The sequence below is a fragment of the Centruroides sculpturatus genome, unplaced genomic scaffold (genome assembly GCF_000671375.1).
Source record: "Centruroides sculpturatus isolate CEXI.00-Female unplaced genomic scaffold, Cexi_2.0 scaffold306, whole genome shotgun sequence".
Lineage (NCBI taxonomy): Eukaryota > Metazoa > Arthropoda > Arachnida > Scorpiones > Buthidae > Centruroides > Centruroides sculpturatus.
The window spans coordinates 153,594-178,097 of record NW_019384504.1 but is presented as its reverse complement, the minus strand read 5'-3'; the positions used below and the strand labels follow the sequence as shown (position 1 = coordinate 178,097).

At 31.4% G+C, this 24,504-nt stretch overlaps 2 protein-coding genes across 4 annotated transcripts; both read right to left on the bottom strand.

The window, feature by feature from the left end:
* Window positions 1-2,005: 2,005 nt before the first annotated feature.
* LOC111622156 (putative fatty acyl-CoA reductase CG5065) lies at window positions 2,006-14,191 on the bottom strand. Of its 3 annotated transcripts, XR_002756204.1 has the most exons (12): window positions 14,112-14,191; window positions 10,830-11,005; window positions 10,691-10,763; window positions 9,807-9,913; window positions 9,540-9,717; window positions 9,424-9,468; window positions 8,757-8,884; window positions 7,755-7,994; window positions 7,559-7,688; window positions 4,099-4,226; window positions 3,880-4,025; window positions 3,635-3,821 (listed from the first exon to the last, which is right to left on the bottom strand). XR_002756204.1 is itself a non-coding variant. In XM_023364492.1 (11 exons), exons 1-11 carry the CDS (start codon window positions 14,151-14,153, stop codon window positions 2,108-2,110), a joined length of 1,272 nt encoding a protein of 423 aa, XP_023220260.1. In that variant the 5' UTR covers window positions 14,154-14,191; the 3' UTR covers window positions 2,006-2,107. The 3 variants fall into 3 exon arrangements, 2 of the variants coding, with proteins under 2 accessions (XP_023220260.1, XP_023220261.1); XM_023364492.1 differs by lacking the exons at window positions 3,635-3,821; window positions 3,880-4,025 and adding an exon at window positions 2,006-2,132; XM_023364493.1 differs by lacking the exons at window positions 3,635-3,821; window positions 3,880-4,025 and adding an exon at window positions 3,057-3,253.
* Window positions 14,192-21,457: 7,266 nt separating this feature from the next.
* Window positions 21,458-22,805, bottom strand: LOC111622155. The gene is made up of 2 exons (XM_023364491.1): window positions 22,777-22,805; window positions 21,458-22,700 (listed from the first exon to the last, which is right to left on the bottom strand). Exon 2 carries the CDS (start codon window positions 22,673-22,675, stop codon window positions 21,518-21,520), a length of 1,158 nt encoding a protein of 385 aa, XP_023220259.1. The 5' UTR covers window positions 22,676-22,700; window positions 22,777-22,805; the 3' UTR covers window positions 21,458-21,517.
* Between the last annotated feature and the right edge of the window lie 1,699 nt (window positions 22,806-24,504).

Sequence of the window (24,504 nt, the reverse complement as noted above, 5' to 3'; positions counted from 1 at the left end):
CTCATGTTTGTAATCACTTGTAAAAGAAGTGACGTTATCTTCCTCCAACAAAGTAAAATTTAATGAATATTTGTGACAAAATAGTACTTTAAAATGTATTAAATTAAAACAAATTTAAAACCGATTGCTGCAGTCGAATTAACCATTCTATATTCTCAAATCGAATATATATTTAGTTAAATTGCGATAGATCATAACGTTGTTAAAATTTCTATTAAAAAGATAGAAGAAAATATTCCTGAACACTTTCATATACGTATAGTTAGACCAAGCACACTTCTACAGTTAATTCAGATTAATTATTTGATTAAACTGTTATAAACACGCAACATGTTCTAAATAAATTTAATTACAGGTATAAAAAAGTAAAGTAATGTAAAAAATTAAAAGGTTAAAATATTTTAATTGATTCCTTTTAATAAGGAATCATTTTATCTCTATATATGAAATTATTATTTTAATTAATTTGCTAGAAATGATTAAAATGGCATATTTACTAATATAATTATATTTGTAAACTGTAATAAGGTAATAATTATTGTTTCTTGTTTTCTAGAAATGAGAACCTTGGGTAACAGCATCGAAAAATCCTTAATTGTTTTCTGCATTACGGAATTTTATCAATTGCATTGTGCAACTCTGTGTTATAATTGTACTAATCGAATATATGTAAGCTTACTTATTAAATGAAATAAAAATTTTAGCTTTTTTATCCAGATATACTGTCGACCCCTCTATAACACTGTTGATAATTCCGTTTTATATGAATTACGTGTTGTACGAATCACTTAGATTTTGCAAATACGTGAGCCGTTCACAACCCGGCACACGTATTTGTAAAATTTAAGTGACTCGTACAATATGGAATTCATATAAAACGGAATTATTAACAGTGTTATAGGGGTCGACTGTACCTTTCTTTTTGCTTACGAAGTCGATATAACCGCTTTTCTAATGTTAAAGATGTTGTTATATAGCCTACAAAGATTTGATTATTATTAACAATATTGATTATTAATATATTAATGATTAATATAATTAAATACTACACGAAATAAAAAGTAAAGTATATTTTGTTGGTTTGTAAAAAAAACAAAGCATTTATTACAAAATTTAACTTCAATTTTCTATTTTTGTAGAAAGTTTTATGCCCCTTGAAACTCGAGATCCTAAGCTACAGCTTACCGATAAAACGGTCACTGTTTACTCTGACTAATTTTCAATATTAATATAAAGAAAAATTACTGTTCAATGTATTTAAAAACATGGAAACTTATGGAGAAAGCAGACATTATTATTAGTTAAAGAAACAGAATTAAATTTACTTTCATTTTTACTTTCAATTATTAATCATAAGAACAACGAATCCCTCGTTAGTGTATTTTTCCCCAAAACAAGTAAAATTTAATGATTATTTGTAACAAATGATCAATGTCAATGTCCTTTATAGGGATTCTCGATACCAATAAAGTATCGATATTTAGTATCGAAGGATAGTATCGGTATCGGCAGTTTCGGGACGTCCTTAGTCTTGTATTGATCAAAACAAATGATATATTTCGATTAAAATATTATTTATGTGAATTACAAAATATTTATCATAAACGAATTGTTAATATCAAAATGCTCGGTATTGACTTAGGAGTTGAGGAAAAGTAATAATGAGAACAATTCAGATAGGATTATTAATTATAAATCCAATAATATATACAACAACTGTGTATACGTATTAGGAAGGGCAAATACAAGGATCATCCCTTAAACGCCTGAAAAACTTATTTAAATGTTTTTTAATAAACAATATCAGCTAAAGTAGAGTTGGGTAATGGCACGAGGTAGAAAACGAAAAAGTAAAATTAATTTACTGAAGTTAACAGTGTTTAATATGAAGACGTCGAGTGCGCGAATCGTTTATCGCTTGTGTAGAGAATGATCACACTTTAAGTATTATCTTAATAATTTCACAACAGTGAAAACAAGCAGACGTGAGAAAACATTTTACCTACAAAATTCGATGACAAAGTTTATTTAGCAATTTCTCAGGAATGTCTGCAATGAACAAAATACAGAATTTTCCTCGATTGCGTAAATATATTTCATCTGTCGATTAAGACCGGATTTTCTCCATAGACCTAGTTAAGTGTTTATTAAATCGTTAATAATTTAGTAACAGGTTAAATATTACATCATTTTTTAAAATACAGTTAAATTTTCATTTGTTTATATAATTTTTCTTTTAATTGTAATATTTACGATTACAATTTGATCGCATCTTTCGTTCAATCCCGACAATTCGAGTCGAATTCTTTACAGTAATTCATTTATAATAATTTTAAAATATTATCAGTTATATTTACATGTTAATTAAAGTATTATAATGCGACTGAAGGTTTGCCTTTCTAATTAATAGATTTCTGTATAAGAAATTTGTTTCTACTTCAGTATTTTATGTCGATGAGTAAACACGATGTAGCGTTATTATATACTACACGTTGTTCGATTATTTAGAAATGATCGGAATATTTAAATAAATTTAAATATAATTAAATTTAATTGTTAATTTTAATCACTTCAATTTATTATTAATTCTGTTATAAAATTGAGATTGGAATAAATACCGATAGAAAAAGTTAATTTTGTTTTTAATTTAATGGAAATTACATATAACAGAGAAAAAGTAGGTTAATCGGACAAAGACCACAAGATTTGTACATTTTTAGAATCGAAGATTTAGGTTATTTATTTTGTAGCCACGGATATGTCTGTGGTGTGTGGGTGTGTGTGGCAGAACAATTTGTTTCGTCCAGTTACGAACTCACTAACTCTCGTGTCTTTCGTCGAATATTTCTGAAATTTGGTAAGGAGATTTCTGTATTCGGGACATTTATGCTATTACATTTTAGTGAATAAACGTCGAGACAATGTAAAGATAGAATATAAAGACATACCGACAATAAGTTTTATCTTGTACTTCTGATTCATCGGAACAAACAGCACAACGCGTCTTGGTTGTGGTTTTATTATAATACATAATGTGTTGTATCGCCCTCTATTATGCTATACCACTGAGGGTCAATTTGCATACCGTCTGAAATATTAACTAGATTTTCTTTGGGATGTTTCTTATTTCGATATGTTCCTTGAATTTCTTTTTGGGGGGAATATCCTGGGGAATTATTGTAACCAAGCCGAATAGTTGCTTCATGTTCTTTTACTCTTATTTCCAATATACGGATAGTTTCACCTATATAAACTTTGGGATTTTCACAATTACACTCTACCTTATAAACTACACTCGATTTTTAAGATGACTTATATTGTTATTATATTGTTTTGTTAAAATTTTAAGTTTATTCTTAATGACTATCCTAAAATCGAAACAAAAAATTGGTATAGACAATATTGCAAAAATACATATAACACAAAAATTAAAGTCGATAAAAAATACTAAGCCTTTCCATACATTAAAAACATTTTTGATAATTGCAATAAAGACATTAAAGAAAATAACATTAATTTGGTCCCGTCTTTGAAAATGAAAATAGTGTCAAATTTGACCCTCCGAGTTTTCAGACCTTTTGTCTACCACTGTATATTGATATACTAAGAACAGAGAGAGACAAACATTCTAGCATTACTGTATTTTAATCTGTTTTTAATTTGTTATACAACGAACAATTAGAGCAGTTTATTCATTTCTAGTTAAGCAATATTTAAGAGTTTACAGCGATTTTATCGTTTTTAAAAATTAAAAAAACTTTAAAATTGCCGGACATCGGTAAATCCATCTTCCTCGTATATTGTCCACTTTCTGGTATAGGCTATTGTATAACAAATTAATAAGTAATACAAATAAAATAGGATATAATAAATTACAACCAAAATAAAATTAATAAGCAGTTAATGTAAGAATCTCAAATATAATAAATCCTTCTTTTGGGGAAAACTAGAACGACAAGATGGTGAAACTGTAAACGAATGCAAAAAGCAATCCGATTTTTGCAATTAAAAAAGAATAATATTTTCTGTAAAAGTAATAATATAATATTATGAAATGCTTTGGATAGAAATTGAAGAATATAATAAACGACTACTTACAATAATAATATTTTTCTGCTGTGGGGTATGGTCGAGTCATCCTCTTTGAAAACGAATCTCCTGATGCCCAGAAAGTAATCTTCCATGTACTGGTCCCAATTGAGTTTCGAGATGTCAAAGTCGAAATTCTGAAATATAATTTCGGATGATTTTGCATATTTTACGAGTATTATTATTTGGTTTCGATTTGCCAGAGGTGGAAACTACCCGGGCAGATACTTTCGGGTACTTCGGTACATCTGAATCCACGTCAAGATGCCGGATCCAATAAAATTCAAAATTTGTTTTGAAAAATAAATCATACTAACGCGTGTGGTGATGAAAATTATCAATGCGTTAAATACAGTAGAAGAATATTTTAACACTAAACTTAACGGTAAATGTTTTTATATTGATATTGTTCTGTTTGTAAAAATATTAAGATAATGTTGGCATATAAACGCAATTTATCAAAGTGTTTTAAGCGCAAATTTTGATAACGATATATAGAGTATAAGCATTTTAAATGTGTTTAAATGGTCTTATTGTCTTTATTCTGAAAAATTTAACATTTTCTAATTTACAGAAAGGTTCAAAATAGATTTTGTTGAAAAAAGTTGGTTTATCTATGGGCACGTGGCTGCGGTGTTGCGTAAATGGCATCGACAATATCCTAATTTTGTACATGCCGTAGTATCAAATACTTGTGTCAAAAGGCCACTGTAGCACCGATTTCTATATATTTTTAACTGTTTCTGAACGTTGAATATTTCAGAATTAAGTAAATTGTGAAAAATTTAAGAAAATTGCCGAGTAAATGAAATTAATGATATTAATATACGATAATAATAATGTATGTTTTGAAATTTATTTATATCGATACCTCGTACTTCGAAACACTCTAGCTACAAACATTCCCAAGTTCGAATGCTAAATTCGATATAAATTCGACTGGGACTTGGAACGTTACAATTTATTATTTAGGTCATTAAATCGTGTTAATGTTATTTTAAATTATATATATATACTGTTTAAGTTTATCGATCTGGCATTGGTTATGGTCTGGAAATGGGTTACTTTATATTCCATTATTTGTAATGGGAAAATTAATTCGGAGTTTGAACAATTTATATTTCGAATAGAGTCTTGGAGTGAATATAGTCCCATCTCAACAGGACGGGTTTCATTNGTCAAAATTCTGAAATATAATTTCGGATGATTTTGCATATTTTACGAGTTTTATTATTTGGTTTCGATTTGCCAGAGGTGAAAACTACCCGGGCAGATACTTTCGGGTACTTCGGTACATCTGAATCCACGTCAAGATGCCGGATCCAATAAAATTCATACATTGTTTTGAAAAATAAATCATACTAACGCGTGTGGTGATGAAAATTATCAATGCGTTAAACACAGTAGAAGAATATTTTAACACTAAACATAACGGTAAATGTTTTTATATTGGTATTGTTTTGTTTGTAAAAATATTAAGATAATGTTGGCATATAAACGCAATTTATCAAAGTGTTTTAAGCGCAAATTTTAATAACGATGTATAGAGTATAAGCAATTTAAATGTTTGGTCTTATTGTCTTTATTGTGAAAAATTTAACATTTTCTAATTTACAGAAAGGTTCAAAATAGATTTTGTTGAAAAAAGTTGGTTTATCTATGGGCACGTGGCTGCAGTGTGGCGTAAATGGCATCCACAGTATCCAATTTTTGTGCATGCCGTAGTATCGAATACTTGTGTCAAAAGACCACTGTAGCATTAATTTCTATATATTTTTAACTGTTTCTGAACTTGGAATATTTCAGAATTAAGTAAATTTCTGAAAAATTTTAGATAATAGCCGAGTAAATGAAATTAATGATATTAATATACGATAATAATAATGTATGTTTTGAAATTTATTTATATCGATACCTCGTACTTCGAACGACTCTAGCTACAACGTTCCAGAGTTCGAATGCTAAATTCGATATAAATTCGACTGGGACTTGGAACGTTACAATTTATTATTTAGGTCATTAAATCGTGTTAATGTTATTTTAAATTATATATATATATACTGTTTAAGTTTATCGATCTGGCATTTGTTTATGGTCTGGAAATGGGTTCCTTTATATTCCATTATTTGTAATAGGAAAATTAATTCGGAGTTTGAACAATTCATTGTTCGAATAGAGTCCTGGAGTGAATATAGTCCCATCTCAACAGGACGGGTTTCATTGTAAAATCATCGTGAGACATCTGGGGCATAAGCTACTATTTAATTTTATTAACCTCATCATTTTCTAGAATAGATATGTCGACGACATCTTCGTTATCTGAAAGACAACTTACCACTGAAAAACTGCTTTGATTGCTTTAACAACGATCCTGACGATTTTCTCTGAAAGATGGAACAACATAGTTCACACTACATCCACTTTGAAGACACACTTATTATTAAATCATTTTATGAAATGGAAATGTTCGAATTACTAAGTGAAGTATTGGCTTATACATTATTTCGAATGAGAGAAGATTCAATTTTCACATATAACGAGAAATAATTACAGTATAAAAATTCTTTACAAAGAATTCCTTAATGATCCAAACTGCAAATAGAAAAATCGAACGATAAGCCGATGACGAAAAAAAGTGAACTAGTCTTTGGAATTTTTAAAATAATGAATGTAGAATATGAAAGTGAAAATCACAAGGTTTTATATTCTCAAAGGGGTCCAATTCAATTCAATGAACTTCTTTCTTGGAACAAAAAATTGGTAAGTTTATATAATGTGGTTTGGTTCGATGATTTCGTGGCATTCGACAAGTAGAATTTCTACCCGAAGAATGTTTTCCTTTTCGAGAAACTAACACCTATTTCGATGTCAGACAAGTCCCGAAATTCATGTACGACGGACATGTACGAAACCATGACTAACCATCAGTGTTTGGTGGTGTTATTTATTCGAACAATAGTAAGAGTATCGACTCCCGTAGACTCATTGAATTGTGTACATAAACTGAATGGCATTGTCAAATTGACTCGATTTATTTCGCGCACTAAATTGCAGCGAAAAAGATATTTTGCTGCATCGACAGACGTGCGCGCCCAAATATTAAACATCCTGTTAATTTAAAACTATGCTGTTTTAAACATACGTTCATAAGTAATTTATAATTTAAATTCTTCGAAGAAAGAGCCACTGAAATCTTTCGCATATATTTCCAATTATTCTATATTCGTTATTGCATATACAGTACTTATATACGAATGTAAAAAATAATAAAAATAATGTGATTACTGTAATACGTAAGTGTATTCATTATATCGCGACATGTTTGAACTCATTACAAGATAATGTTAATTTACGTAACCCAACGTTGCTTTAACTCCAAAATTTTTCTTCATCTCTGACACATGGTCTTGTCGATAGTCAACTGTACTAGTCATAAGATACGGCTTATGTTATTTGATATTAATCCTACCTGTTTATCTTCAGTCGACATTTTCTCCAGCAATTCCTGCACGTTTCTGACACCAAACTTCCAATCTCTTATTGAAAAATATTCATACGTGCTTATTTTTTTCTGAAGATTACTGTAGACTTTTATCATCCTAAATTGCAATATGAATTTCATTTAATATGTCATACAATACAGAAGTACATTTCAAAGAACATACTTTGGTTTCCTGCCAACGGCAATTTGAAATACGTCGGTTAGCATTGCAGGAAGTAAATGTTGTATCGCGATGCATAATCGATTCCAATAATAATTCTTCTTGGGTATTTTTGATGGATATAAAAAGATGTTTTCTACGGGATATTTCCAAGAATGCGTATTTAAACATTTGTAAAACTGGCGCCAAATGAAAGGATTTATGGATCCTGAAGTGCAATTGTAAACTAGAATTTCGGCTTCTCTGCAAAGAGAACAGCAAACTCTTTTGCTTAATATATATTCATTACCACAAAAATAAGCGTACCAATAAAAATTTATCGGAATCGAACGAAATTGTACTGTATACGTGCGAGTGTAAAGGTGATATAAGCTAGTGATCACAAGATAAAAGCAAAAGAATTATTTGTTGCAGGAAAAACTACAAATGAACGGGGGTTCTAGTACCCTGTTGGGTCACATCACGCGTGAATACACGATGTAATACGGGCGGGTATCAGGCATAGAGAGGCTATATGGTCCTTGTGGCATCCTTGCTTTAAGTGGTCTTCTAGTTCCGCCAAACTGCTAGGTTGTTTATGAACAGAATTTTGAACTTACTTTGCCTGGTTACCGATTAAGATACTCGGTAGAGCCATCCACTAACGGTCAACTTCCTATACTTTCCGTGTCAAGGAAAGTCGACGGACTGACCAATCAACGACGACATTACAGGTTCAGAAGTTAGTGGTGCCGAGATGGCCTCTTCTAATTAATTAATAAAAACAACGTTAACAGACATTCACGTAACATAAATGGCACTTACAGGCATTTTTATACAAGAAATACAAATAACAAAAAGTAAGAAAACAAAGGGTTTTTTTCGGGGAACGGATTAAAATTCATTTTGTATTGTTTTTTTTTTTGTAAAAATTTGTTTCGGTTTTCGAACACATTTTAGAATCAAATTAAGTTCTAATCTAATTCCGACGCATGACAGTATAATGAAATTGTCATAAAACCTTACTTTAGATGAGGAGTCATCGCCTTCCTCCAAGCAGCAGCTAACATCAAATTACTCACTGCATCCGATGGAATGAAATCAGAAATTTTGTCTTCATCATTTAACATACTTCTAAGTATTCCTTTCAATCCCTGAAAGTAGTGTTAAACACTATGAGAAGTTTAATACCAGTTAATCTATGTTTTCTTACCCGGGTACACAATATCATTCGGATAACTTTATATTTTTCAATCGGTGATCCGCAATTCCAGAAATTCGCAAATGTATTCAAATACAATGCGAATAACGAATGTTCTTCAGTTCTCAGAAAAAGAACATTACATTTGATGTAATACAAGAAGCTCTTGTAATAATTACTTTATTAAAAACACTTTACTGAAATTTAAATTCAATAAAAATTTATCAACAACAGACGTTGTTTAACAAAATACAGGATATATAAAAAAACTAATAATACTTCTAATGTAGAAAAGCTACCAGAAAGATAATTTGAGAAACACTTAGTTACAAATTGAAGCTAACTAATAAGCATTTACTTACTAAAAGTGAAATAAATGGTAATTTGTTAACTTCTGTCTTTACCTGTTAGTTACAGTGTTTACAACTAAGACGTAAAGATATGAATCAGTTAAATATACTTACAGTTCCAGAATTATTTAAATACACTTACTGTTCCAGCTATGTAATCGACACCACTATTATTATCAATCCATCCCTGAATAAAGAAATATGTACTGATTACACCCAAACGTATAATGTATTTTGACGTAGAATAGAAATACTCACGGGAAAAGGTTCCTTCCAAGTACAACTAACAATAGAAGGTCTTACAATTACTACAGGCAAATCTCTACAGAAAGTATTTAAATAATTTTCTGCTATGGCCTTTGTTAAAGTATAAGTGTTGGGTCGATTTTCCAAAAAATTTTCGTCTGTTATCTCTAAGGAAGCAATATTTTCTAGTCTGCAATTAGAAAAATATTAATGCAATGCACGTACAGTACAGGAAATACAATCAAAAAGAATTACACTTAATATGTCATAGTATAATACTTTGCAATGTTCTTAAATTCTTCATATGTTCTGTCCATTGTATAGATTTTTTCATCCACTTCCTTTCTGTTGCAGAAAGAATAAGCTGTAGAAGTATGCACGAATGCCTGAAATTATGATATATAACTTATATTATATGCAAAATTATAAAGATACATAAGTGATTACAAAACTTAATTTGTAATCACTTATGTATCACAGTTCCAACGTTTTTCTTGCATGGTTACTTAAAAAGTGTTGTAATTATTTGTACAGCGAATAATGTTTCTCAACAATAAATTATGAAGAAAACTCTTCATAATTTATTGTTGAGAGACATCATTAAGATATACGGGTTTCGAATGCAGATCGTAGTTCTAAATAACACAACAAACACCCGGAAATTTTTACAATGTGATAAAGAGTTTGCAGGTTTAAACAGTTTGCGAAGATACCCACGTTCTGAATTTAGAGAAAATTTAATCTGTTATAAACACGAAGATTCTAAAAGAATGACTTAATAATGTATATCTTTACTGAAAATACTCCCAAGCACGAATCATTGGTTGATCACTGTAATAATTTCATGATCATTAATAATTTCTGGCTTTTACAAATATTTGGATGAGATTAGAGTAAAAAAAAAAACGAAATACAATCGACCCCCCTATAACACTGTTGATTTTACAAATACGTGTGCCGGATTGTGAACGGCTCACATATTTGTAAAATCTAAGTGACTACTCGTACAACATGGCATTCATATAAAACGTAATAATGAACAGTGTTATAGGGGGTCGACTGTAAATATACGATTTCGTAAAATATGAAAAATTTTAATGTTCAATTCGCTGCTATTTAATTTTAGAATAAGTTGTAATTTAAATTATTCACAAAATATTTACCGATAAATTTTTCATTTGACGACAAACTTCGGCCACATTTTTCGTCGATTCCACGTTATTGACGAACGAATCGCTACAAAAGAAATAAAAATAATTAGGCAAATAACAAAAAAATGTGATTTATTAGCGTAAAACTCACCGAAAAGGTTCATCGAATTTAACCGAAGCGGCCAAGTGAAACACCAGCGAAACGTTTTTCGTTATCAAATTCATATGACACGAGGAAAGTCCTAAGTTCTCTCTTGTGAGGTCCCCTTCGATGCATTCCACTTTATTCGTAATTTCCGGATTTTTCAATAAAATGTTTCCGAAAATCTTTCACGAATATAAAAAATATATAAGAAATTCGATAACAAATTTGATTTTATAAAGTAATACGGGGATAAGCGAGTAGAAAAATCGGTTAAATTTGAGTTGTGATAATTGTGTTCGATTTTGTGTAAAAATGTACTCAATTCTGACAACACGAAGACATTTATTAATTAAATAAACCGGCAACGAGTTGTTCGACTGTTCCGGCAACTTTTAAAATTTTTGCACAAACACGGGTCTAGCGTGGAAAAGCAGTAAAAAACACCAATGTAACATCCTTTAACCAAAATGAAATTAAACACTTGATTACGCAATGAATTGATTAAAATTTGCAGTTGTTTTTCTTGAACGTCCTTCCCTTTAGCTACAATTGCATTCTACAGTTTTTATATTTTCAATGGTGTTGAGATCAGGACTGCAAGGTGGTCAGTCGAAAATCTGAACTCTATTACTCAAAACCCATTCATAGATGGACTTGGAATTCTGTATCGAAACAGTCCTGTTGGTAGATACATTTTGGGCCCCAAATGGTAAGAAATGTTTCTCCAGCATTTCTTGATAATGATTTGCATTCATTATATTACGAACGAACAAAATGCCCAATTTAAACACTGTATTTACTGTTGCCCATTCTGTTGTAATACTATATAATTCTAGCTACCCGCACGAACATATCCTAATTTCTGAGACTGATTGTGCACGTAATGACACGAATCGTTTCCCAAAAAGTTCCGTAACTTCACTTATCTAGAAATTAATTAAGATGTAATTGCGGAATCCACTGTAAGTAAAATTAATTTTAATAAAATTGTTCTTTTCTCGTCATTTCTCATCTTAAATCAATACAAATTCATGATTGACGTCATGGAACGTCAGAGAAACGTTAAAGTATTCCTTAATTTGTATTACTCGTCTTAATACAATTTTAATTTATAAATTTTATCAATTCTTCTTTTATAAATTTTTCTTGTATACGTTAACATGATTTACGGTGTAAATTGTACTCCTGAAATTTACTATAAATATTAAAGTAGCAACATAAATGTGTATTCAAACAGGCATTAGATAATTTAAATACAACGATTCGTTTTAACTTCTAGGATGAATAATTGTTTTTTAGATTAGTTCAAAGTGCAGAAGAGAAACGTTTTATTACGTAGGTTCCATTTATACGGTATTCTGGTAAACGGTGCTGTTCAACGATGTGGCACAAATTTAAAAGTGCATATATCAATAAGGTTTAATCTTGAAAATATAAAGATTTTACGCGCTCAGAATGATCTTCGTTTAACGCAGTGTTTCTCAATTTTTTTTTTGTTTATGCCCCACCAAAGCATCTTCAAAATCCTAATGTCCCCCTGGGACAAAAACATGGCGTCTTTGAAAAAGAAAAGTAAAAGGAAAGGACAGTTCAAGTATTGAGTAGAAAATCACCAAAAAATTGTTAAATAGTAATAATAATAATAATATGAAGTGATATGAAAAAACAGCAAATAAAGTTTCATAATATATATAGGCCTATATATAGAACTGAAGTGAAAATGTAACAAATATTAATTATTTGCTCATTGCCCCAAAACATTCAAATTGCCTCCTGATGGGGCGTGTGCCTCGCGTTGAGAAACACTGGCTTTAACGTATAAAAATTACAAGTTTTATTTGTAATTATATCACTGATGGCCGAGCGGTCAAGGTGGCAGCCTAGCGTCTGGGGGATTCGGGATCGAATCCCCAAAATTATTTCGGACGGGTCAAGGAATCCCCAGGAATATTTCGGGGGGGTGGTCCATTCGGATATGACGGCTCTGTCCCTCACCACCCGATCGCCCCATTATGTGCCTGGCCGAACTCATAATGGGCCTGCTCTAAGAGACCCCTTAGTGCCCACGGGGCAAAAAGAGTATAAAAAAATGATGGTCAGATGTACGAAATAAACTCACTCAGCTCACCTGTCAATTCACTTCTTTTCTGCTTCTGTAACACTATTTTAATAATCGCTAACTTTGGTGTTGTGATGAAACACCATTCTCTCGATGGTTATGATGGCTTTAAGGTTTACGTATATATCCAACTGCAACCTCTAGAAACCGCATGTGAAATTGAAAGGAAACGTGAATACTCAACTGTAATTATACTTAAAATGAGCGAAGATGTTTCTTGTCATTACGCAGTATTGAACATGGTGCAATACTAGACATGGGCATGCCAGGAATTTGCTCACTCGTTGGACCGTACTCGCGCTGCAAACATTCATTACATCTATATATATATAAATGGACATGTATATCCCTATATTTCACTTTTCCGCCAAAACTACACATCGCACATGAATGGTGTTTGTATGTGGTAGTAGCCCCAAGTCTCCATTCGTGCACCAGGGTGGTTGCGTCTCGATAGCTTAAGGGTGCGGGAGATATGGGCTTGAAAGTGGTTCTCTATTTCGAATTTTATGTTCAAATTTGTTCGAATTTAATTCGAACATAAAATTCGAATATTGGTTCGGTTATAAATCGATTGTAAACGTTCCAAAAACGTTAAAAATAGTTTGTTTGACTGGACGTGAACAGGAGACGTTCAGAAATAGAATCGGGTCCAGGTCTCTAATTAGTCTGGAAACGGGGGGCCTAATTCTTGCATTCTGTGAAAACGGGTAAGATTGGCTATAATGTAATTATCTTAATCTTCACTATCGTGACTTTTTAAAAATCCAGCGAAGCGGGTCCTTGCAGCTAGTTAGAAATACAAATACATTGGTTGATTGTTGCGTAATAAGATCCAAAATATGCATTCTCTCGAGTGTTCGCTAAAAACAGTAAGTATAAGCCGTAACTTGTGTCTACAATTTGCCAAAAATCTTTGTACGAAAAAAGTGTCACGTGTAAGGGACACGTGATATTTTTTTCGTACAATGCGATTTTCGCTGATTATTTCAGTGAAAATCGCATTTCTTCAGGGTAAAATTTAATAAATGTTAACTGTACGTTTGAATTTTCGATAAAACTGTAACTCTTACAGAAAATGAGTAAAATATGTAATATTTTATGCTACCAAACAATAGTTAGCGTTTCATGAAATAAATGTATTCTACAACACTTACATTTTAACTTACTTTAGAACGAAACAATTCCATCTTCCTCTCTCCCGCTGGCATTCCTTTCTTGCTTCTGATTAAAACGTAAATCTTTTTATTATTGCAGGATCTTAGCAATTTCTCTAAAAGCACCTTCAAATATTACAAAGATAAAGCGGGAATCAGTTATATATGAAATATCTGTGCATAAAGATATAATATACGTAGTAGAAATACTTGCCTTTCCCAAAGATCCCGTTACTCCCGTTACAAATATCTCACGACATTCGTAAAATTTCGATATGGACATATTTTCTTCAGCAATTCTTTCGAATATCCTGTTAAATGAATCAAATCGAAAAAGATAAAACACGAAGTTTATCACAAACAGTGATGATTGCATTTTCTCCATTTTAAAAGAATGATGTCATTAATATATAGATGTTTCGTATCGTAAAAACGTTTACCAATTAAAAGCCAAAATTCTCTTAACTATACCCCAGTCATAATCATAAGGTTTCGGGAGTGGTTTAATAACACGTAAACATTGAATTAATTCATTAAAATTTTTTCGTCTTCTTAAAAGTAATTCTGCATTTCCATGTGCATATGCCAACGTTTTTCTAATCTTCGAAAGAAACCTTATAGTTGATTTCGTGGAACCTCTTCGACATTCGCAGAGAGTCTTGTTTTATGGAATAATTCGACTCAAAACGATGACAGTCAAGCGGATATATTTTATTCTTGGAAACGGGAAAACCACACGGTATCATATTAGATAAACATGAAGCTTGCGTAACCATATCTATTAAATTTCTCACAATAAATTTACGAATACGAAAAGCAGGCATTGTCAGCAGGCGCATTATCCAGGGGATTTCTCCTTTCAAGTCGGATCGTTTTATACGAATTGCTTCACGCAAACAAAGTAAAATTCTTAAATCACATTGTTTGTCGACAGTTTGACCAGTTGGAAGGAATTCGCGAAGTACGACACCAAGAAATTTGAATGACTTTCAAGTGGTGTTTTTGGTCTCGCTCCACCTTTCGTATACCATTCTTTCGATTATTACACGAATTCTAAAATCAAGATAATCCTTGATATCGTGCTTAAAACATCATTAGAGAGAAAAAAGCTATGTTTAAATGCAAAATAAACTGATCGTTCTAGTGTGAAAACGGTGGATTTCTGGTTAACGCTCTATCACATATAGATTGAACACGACTTATTTATTCCAATTGGTGTCAGCACTGACAAGGGCAGATCTCGACAGATCTTATTCCGAGTAGCCGAAATTTTAGAAGGGTATATCTAATTTGAAGGTGAGTCGACAATGGAGGTAGGCCTTAAATTAATCTAAACAAGTTTATAATAAAACTGTAAATTTATTTAGCAAAACGAAGATATAATATTAGTATGGAACTTAATTTACACCAAAGTATTACAAAATTATAATATCGAATACAAAATATGAATACTGCTAAAATTAACTCACTATTTAATCTAGAAAGAAAGAGAGAGTTTACATAACAGGTATATCACCTTAATGTATAGTACAATGCCTGGAGGGATTGGTGAATGTAGGAGAACTTCGCAGGAGCTTCGGACACAAAAAGAGGAGTCTCTTTGGAGGTGAGCATAAACTAGAAACTAGTGAACCCCTGTTTTGAAAGTAACCTCTCTCTTTTATGGAGAAATTCCTTCCTATATATGCGTAAATCTCTCCACGCTTCCAACGCGTGACGGAAGTCGAGGTGAGTTTCGTAGTGGAATGTGTCGAGATCTCACATTTGTAATCACTTGCAAAGGAAGTTACGTTATCTTCCTCCAACCACAAAAACGTTCCCTTTTGCTCGTTAGTGAACTTTTTTCGAAAACAAGTAAAATTTAATGATTATTTGTGACAAAATAGTACTTTAAAATCTATTAAAAAGAAACAAATTTAAAACATATCTGATTCCGATTGCTGCAGTCGAATTAGCCATTCTATATTCTCACATTGAATATATATTTAGTTAAATTACGATATATCATAACGTTGTTAAAATTTACTTTATAAAAATAACAGAAAATATTCCTGAACATTTTTATATATGTATAGTTAGACCAAGCACATTTCTACAGTTAATTCAGTTAATTCTTTAAAAAAAGCACAGAAAACCAATAAAAATTTTCTTAAGCTTGTGTATAACTTTGATTCGGTTACGACCAAAATTTTACACTTTTAACTTCAATCTTAAACTTCAAGACTTCCTTTCTTCGTCTGTGCGCCTTGTTTCGGCTCGTTTCTTGTAGACGTGGTTGGAAGCTGCACATCAGGTAATGTTGTCGACCGCGCCAATTCTTGTACAATTGGCGTGTACAATTGTTTGAAATAAGTCAAAGGCAACGGTTACAAAACTACTAAACTAAATTTAACTATAACAATTAATCATATACAACGATTACGCAAACATCCTCCTTCGTCACGACAATGACGGCGATAGTGCTAAACCAATTGATATAGACCTTAATTAGCATTGATCTGGACTCGATGGAAGTCTCTCTGCTTATGCCAGAAATTTGATACAAATCATTTAATTTAGACATAATTTTTTTCTTATTCGGATGAAAGTGATACAGAATGAACACGCTTATGAAAATATAGGAAAAAAATGCAAATATCATCTAATTAATTAACAAATAAGAATAATTTGTTAACGTTATAAAACTTTTGTACACGAAGGTTGTAAATATTTTTGCTGCTATCAACGTGAAAATAATATGTGGGGTGAACCTCTTCTCTAATTCAAACCGAGGAAATTCATGGACATGATCAATGACTTCCATCTGTTTCTATAAGTGGAAAGTTGAATTTCTTCTTCGTCTTTAAACTTCTTGGTTTTGTCGAGGCGAATTAAGGAATTCATATTGTTGTCTGTCAAGTTTCGTTATTTAAAAGTAAAAATATTTGGTAAAATTTAAAGTATAAGTAGTGAAATTCATGAATATGTTGAAGAAGTGTTAACCTGGTAATCGTATTGCTTGTTTAAGCGATACCATTATTACCAGGATAACACTTCTTCAACTTTCGAATATTATTGTAATCTAAAAATAAAATCTGAATTATCAATTAAAATACTGTTCGGGAATACCACGGAAGCAAAGAAAGTTACAATAAAAATTATAACATATAACAGAATATTTAAATCGTAATACATTCTTACATTTAGATTTATCTTTGTTTCATCCATTCTAAGATATTCAACAGCTTACGAAGACTGAAACTGCAGATATTTCGCGAGGAAGAAATTCAGTTACTCACAAAAACATTCGTCCAGCCGAACACGTGACAGGTATAATTAAAAGATCTTTTTTTTATACGAAAACAACGTAATAAATTATATTCATAGTTTTTTTCTTTATTGTATCCATTGCGCTCTCTCATACTGAAATGGCTGTTTTTGCGTAATTAATGTTTGGATTAATCAATTGGGATGATATTTGGTGTAAATCATTAGAAGATAGCGTTAAATAATTCTACAAAATTTTATCCTTAATAAGTAAACAGATTTTTTTTTAATTACACTTGCGTATAATTCTGCTTCGCACTGTAGACCATTTATATCGCTATTATGCAAATTGTCTGCCTTTTTTAATCCCATAATAAATTATTGGTCATAAACTGAAAATAAATGAAGTCTTGACATACGAATCGGTGTCCAATCACAGAAGCTGGTTATTCTACTCACATTGCACCTTGCAAAATACTCCCTTATTCACATATTATTTTAAAATCGATTATACAAAAACACCTCGAAAAGGTAAGCTGAGTAACCGAATAGCAATCTCCTTTACATAGTGAATACAAGGGTGAACACCTTGTATTCACTATGTAAAGAAGATTGCTATTCTCAAAGAGAGTAGCCTACCAATAGTCACGTTACTTTCACTACAGAATTAACATGATTTAATTTATGTTTCACAAATGCTCTTTTAAAAATGTGCCCAAAACTTAAAATTAACGTTAATAGCGCTAAAGAATAACTCAAATTATATTTAATTTTATATCAAAATGTTTACATTTATTATTGTAACTTACCGAAATGTTTAAAGAAGTTAAAATTGAAGCCGTTTTCTTCATTTCGTGACAGGCAATTTTATGTATAAATAATAAACTCCGGTTTTCAAAATTAAATAGTTTTCGTTCGAAAATTTAATCAACGTAAAGTAAACATAAATGCAAAAGTAAACAGACACGACAACATAATTTCCAAAAAATCGATTTTTATGACCGAATATAACATTAAACTGAATAAAATGACAAGATTGTAGATACATAAAATCTATATTAGAAAATTATACGAAACGTGTTTAAAATTTTCTATTAATTTCTATACTCGGGAGGATATTTGAAGCGATTAACGCAGCAATTCAACGCTCTGGGGTATCCGGGATGGAAACCGTGTGAGTATTTCCAGAAAATTTTCATAAGATCTGTCTCGGATATGTCCAGCTTACCAAGCATTTGCTGTGGACTTAGCCGAATCCACGATGGGCACGAAAAAATTTCCATGGGTAGAAAAGAGTAGAAAGGAAAAAAGTATAAAACTCTTTTGAAGAAGTGCTGGGTCAAAGAAAGATTTATAAAATACAATGGAAAAATACAGTAGACCCCCCTATAACGCTTAGATACGTTCCACGTTAATCGAATTTTACGTTGTAGGAATGATTAAATACATGAGCCAATTGCAGCCCGACACATGTGAAGTTTACGGACTAAGGCTGTTTGAAAGGTTTTCTTCTATAAAATTAACCGATTCTAGACTAATTCCACTCAACATTTCCAAAACACGTATAATTTTTTGGGAATAATCCGTATAAACTATGCTATAAACAAAAAATTGTAGGATTACTTACACCGTTCGACTACGCCGTTGCTTAAAGCTGGTTTTCATCGCGGAACAGCACGCGAAACGACGGCCGCAATTTCTGATAACGAATTTTTGGCGGAAAAATAACTTGACCTTTGGAGACATCATTAATATAAATAATTTTTATGGCCGTTGAATAAGAAGTGTTTCTTTCACAAGAAATGTATAAAATTAGTGCTGTATTAGACTTACGGTACCTAATTTACATACTGTACAGATGATAATAAACTGAACTTACTAGCCTAAAATCTCCGTAGCGTGTTGCCAGGTGGCAGAAAGCATATATATAATTATAATAAAGTTACAATAAATTAAGTTAATATATAATTATATATACAGTACCTAATTTATATATAATTAATATATAATTATATGTACAGTACCTAATTTATATATAATTTATATATAATACTGTACAGACGATAGCAAACTCAATTTAGCCGCCTAAACTCTCCGTAGCGTAGCGCAGGGCGGAGGAAAGTAGTTCGGCTGCTCATCCACTATTGGTCCAGATTCTATCAATCTTGTCGCGACACGAGTCGGCGACGACGTTTTAGGAGTTCCTTTATACGAATATTGCTACAATTTTTTCGCTACGTTATAGGAATTTCCGTTATAGGAACCCACATTATAGGGGGGTCGACTGTATAAGTAATAGATTTGAAAGTGACGTACATACCAAGAGTTTAAAATTTTAATAAAGTTTGATTATCCTATATAAAGCAAAATATCTTATAGTTTCAAAAAGTATTTATGAGATTCGGGAAATCTCTCAATCGCGATCTGATTCGAACCCGTGTCTTCTACCTCGCTGACAAGTCCTCTATTACTACCCCGGCCTACTGCATTTTATATTAATTAAAATATATATTCTTTAAAAAGTTCAAATTTTCGGCGGATGATTTACATAACATCACGCCTACATATTTGCTCTTTATTCAGTGTGATACAACAATTTTTAGTAATGGATTTGGAGCATTTTTGTGTTGCTACTCTTAGTTTTACATTTTATTTTATTATGGATTAGTCTGGAAAATTCCGCTATTGTTTTTTTCTATAACAATCTTCCTTTTAATTAATCTAATTTGTTTTATCTATTTAAAATATATTGTGACATATTTCCATACGCAAATTAAAATTTCGTTGATTTATTATACTAAACAACTGTCGATGACAGTAGCGCATTAGGGATTTTATCTTTGGAAATCCAAATTGAATGGATAATGACTTCTTAATGCAAATACAATAAAATTCTAGATGTAGAAAATTGTAGATATATTTGCTACCATCAACGTGAAAATAATGTGTGGAGTTAATCATTCTTCGAATTTCAAACCAGGATCGAATCTATGCGAGTAACTCTCAGAGAATTTTTCATGAATGATTTGTTCGGGACATGTTGCCCCTCACCACCCGACCACTCTATTGCTGACCTAGCAGAATCTAGAATGAGTATCATTAAAAAGTCTCTAAACGCCTGCAGTATAAAAAAGTAAAATGAATTGAATTTATGAGTGTTTCTCAATTGATTACTCGTACATCTTTTCTATCGCTATTCTATAAATTGTCTGATTTTTTATTTCCTTATTGAATATGGCATTATCTTCAAATAAGAGAAATCTTGTTATCTGAGCCGCCATCCAATCACGCAAGCTGATTCTTCTACTCACAGTAAACCATGCAAAATACTCACTCACCCACAGATCACCTCTTACAATCAATTGAAACAAACACCATGAAAAAGTACAAGAAATCTGAGAAGCAAAAGAAATGATTAAATACCATTTTTAAAGTCAGTACCAACACTTATGTTTCTTTAAGTAAATAATTAATATTACTTAATTTGCATTTAAATTATTAATTTGTTCATTATTTAAACGCTCCGGTAGTAAGCTGTGACTCGTACATACAAAATAATAAAATAAAGCTCCGCATTAAATCGATTTTTTGCATAACATTTTCTTTTATTCATTTTTGTTTTCTTCTGCCACCGAGTGAATAGAACCACTATACAATATTTAGACCGGGCTCGTGCTTGACCAACGGGTTCCACGTGCTATTTCGCGTGTAGATCGCCAACGTGTTACTTTGCCGAAGACAAATAAACCAAACAAATATTTTAACCAACAAATATTTATTGGAATTTTGTAATATGACATTTATAATCAAAATAAAACGATATTTTATCGAAAAGATTTATAATGGTTACAGTGAAATTTCAATCGATTTATTTTCTTCGTGGGTCAGTTTTAACGTTCGAAATTACGTGCAATAAATTGTGATGGAAAAATAAACTTTTCTGTTCATTTCAATACATTCTCTGCAACGGTGAAGTGTGAGGATGGATGTCCACTTGAGAGATCCTTTTCGTTATTGCTTGCTTGAGAATTGAAATATAATGAGACCGTAAGTGACAACNGAAATTACGTGCAATAAATTGTGATGGAAAAATAAACTTTTCTGTTCATTTCAATACATTCTCTGCAACGGTGAAGTGTGAGGATGGATGTCCACTTGAGAGATCCTTTTCGTTATTGCTTGCTTGAGAATTGAAATATAATGAGACCGTAAGTGACAACGGCACTAAAAATTGCCATTGTAAAATTGTTATCGATGCAAAACATATTCCACGCAGAAAAATTAGGCAAATCTTGCAAAATTTCCATAGAAAACTGAAAGGCAAATTGCCGAACGGCTTGATCGTTGATAGAAAGCGAGGCTTTGTAAATGGACATTGCAAACTTCTTGGCCTCTCTGTTCATATTCGACGAAGAGAAACAAACGTTAGAAAACAATAAAAATTGAAATCCTGTACAACAGAAAAACGATATTACGTCCGTCATGTCGATAGAGGACGTCATCCTCTGTAAATAACCACCAATCATAAATATGACATTTCCAACAATCGAAGTCGACCACAGAAATAAAACGGGGGAGTAAATACTTTCTATGTCATTTACCATGGCCAATATCTGAATATACTTATAAGAGGCTTCGTTAATCTGTTTCGGAGTGCGCTTATCGGCAAGATTTTTACGAATTAACGCGAAAGAATACTCGAAATCTTTGCATATGGAGCAGAAATAAAGTAACAAGAACTGGAATTGAATAGGGATGACAAAGTTGCCGTAGAAATATGAAAAAAATGTAATAATATCTGCTCTATAATCATCGAAGTTTATATGAAATACTTCTTTAACACCTAATTGGAATCTTTTTCCGGAGATATGAAGACAAACAATGGCATTGAAAACGATACTATTCAACCAAATTAAACAGACTTTAATCAGCATTGATCTGGACTTAATGCATGTCTCCCTGCTAATGCCAGAAACTTCGTACAAATTATTTAATTTCGCCGTAATTTTCTTCTTATTCAGATGAAAATGATACAAAGAAAATATATTTACGAAATGGAAAAAAACAAAGTATATAAATATGATCCAATTAACTAACGAAAAAGAATAATTACTTAATGTTATAATATTTTCGTAGATGAAGAAGATTGTATATATTTTTTCTGCTATCAACATGAAAATTATGTGTGGAGTGAACCTTTTCTCGAATTTCAAACCGAGGAATTTCATGCACATGGTCAATGACTTCCATCGGTTTCTGTAGGTGAAAAGATAAATTTCTTCTTCGTCTGTAAACTTCCTGATTTTGTTCAATTGAATTAAGGAATTCATATTGTTGTCTGACAAGATTCGTAATCTGAAAAGAAAATTTTTTATGGTAAAATTTAAAGTATAAGCAATGAAATTCGTAAATAAACAAGCGATGCGATTACCTAGAAAACTGTTCATCAACCGTGAAATATTATTTTATATCTGAAAATAAAATATTAATCATTAATTAAGTAATATATATTAGTTTGTTTTCATATGCATGGAGGTAACTCAATAATTAAACGCAATGTAATTTAAAGATTTCTCACGATAATAATAGCGATATCACTTGAACATTATTTTCAATTTGTATGCGCTTATTCGTCAATGCTCAAAGATGTTGAATCATTTAGGAAAAATGTCGGTTGAGGATGGACAAAGTATGCACTGTTTTTTTTATTTATTTATTTAACTATGTTGACGTTTGTTTGACCATTTTTTAAGTATTCATTTTAGTTTTTAAAATTGTTCGTAATAAAACAATATACCTATAAGTAGCGTGTGGTAGCCACAATACCAATAAAAACGCATTGTTTTCCTCAAAGTTTCAATTATTCATAGACTAACTTGCCTAATGTTCTGTTACTCGTCCTTTGTAATTAGTTATTTATAAATTAAAAATAATTCACGAGTAACTGAAGCTTTATCTTTCATTTCGTTAAAAGTATTTATTCATTTATTTTTGTTTTGTTTTCGCCCTGTAGGCTTTTTAAGAAGGGGCCTGTTTGTAATTATATTCATCGTATGTTCTGTCAGGTGTACTATGAGCTAATCGAGTGGCGAGGGACCGGGAACAGACCTTCCGCAAAAATATATTTCTGGAATTGCTGGCTGGGATTCGATCCCTGGTCCCTAAGAGCGGTTGACTGACGCATTACCCGCCTTCTTAAGAATATTAAGAAATGCCGTTTGCGAAATGTGCAGAAATGGTAAGATTAATATTAATTTCACTAAAGAGTTTTTGTAACTTAAATTATATTTAGTTCTATATTTAAATTGTTATTTAATTCGTAAAGAAAACTTATATACAATAACGCATTTATAATATGTTGTAACTTACCGAATTGTTCTAAAAGGAATTTTTACTCTCGAAGACTTGTAACGAGCTGTACCTTTACCAATATGTTTGGATGCTTGATAAGCGACAGTGTTTGAAATTAAATTGTATTTATTTTAAAATTTAATCAACGTAAAGTAAACAAAAATGCTAAAGTAAATAGACAAGACAATACAATTTTTAATAAATCGATTTTTATGACCAAATACAAAATTTTTAACTTTTCAACATTGAAAACAGATTGTAAATGCGTAGGATCCTGATTAGAGATCCGTTAGAAAATTCTAAGGAAAGATTTTTTCTAATTTTTACATTCGATCGGATGTTCGAGGCGGTGAAAGAAGAAACCCATCATTTTGGGTCATCCAGGACCGAATCCCAGCGACTAACTCCAGGATAGGTAAACCTTCGTCACTTACCAAGGTGGCACAAGCTGTGAAATTTGCTAGATCCTCTATAAGTATGAAGAAATGCCCAAAACGGTCCTCAAAAATAAGCAAGTGCCGCAAATATTAAATCGCATCAAAAATTTTCAGTCAAAGAAAGATTCGTGAAAATGAATGAGAGAATGTACTATCATATATAAAAGAATTCAAAGTGGAATGCATAGCAAGAATTTTAAACTTCTCTCTTAAAGCATTGACATTTTAATAAATTTTGATTAACGTATATTAGTAGAAACTGAATAACCTGTAGTTTCGAAAAAGTAAACGTCTCTGAGATTTAGAAAATGCTTGAATCGCCACTGAGATTGAAACCCGTGTCTTTTGCCGCTCTGAGGAATCAGCTGTAA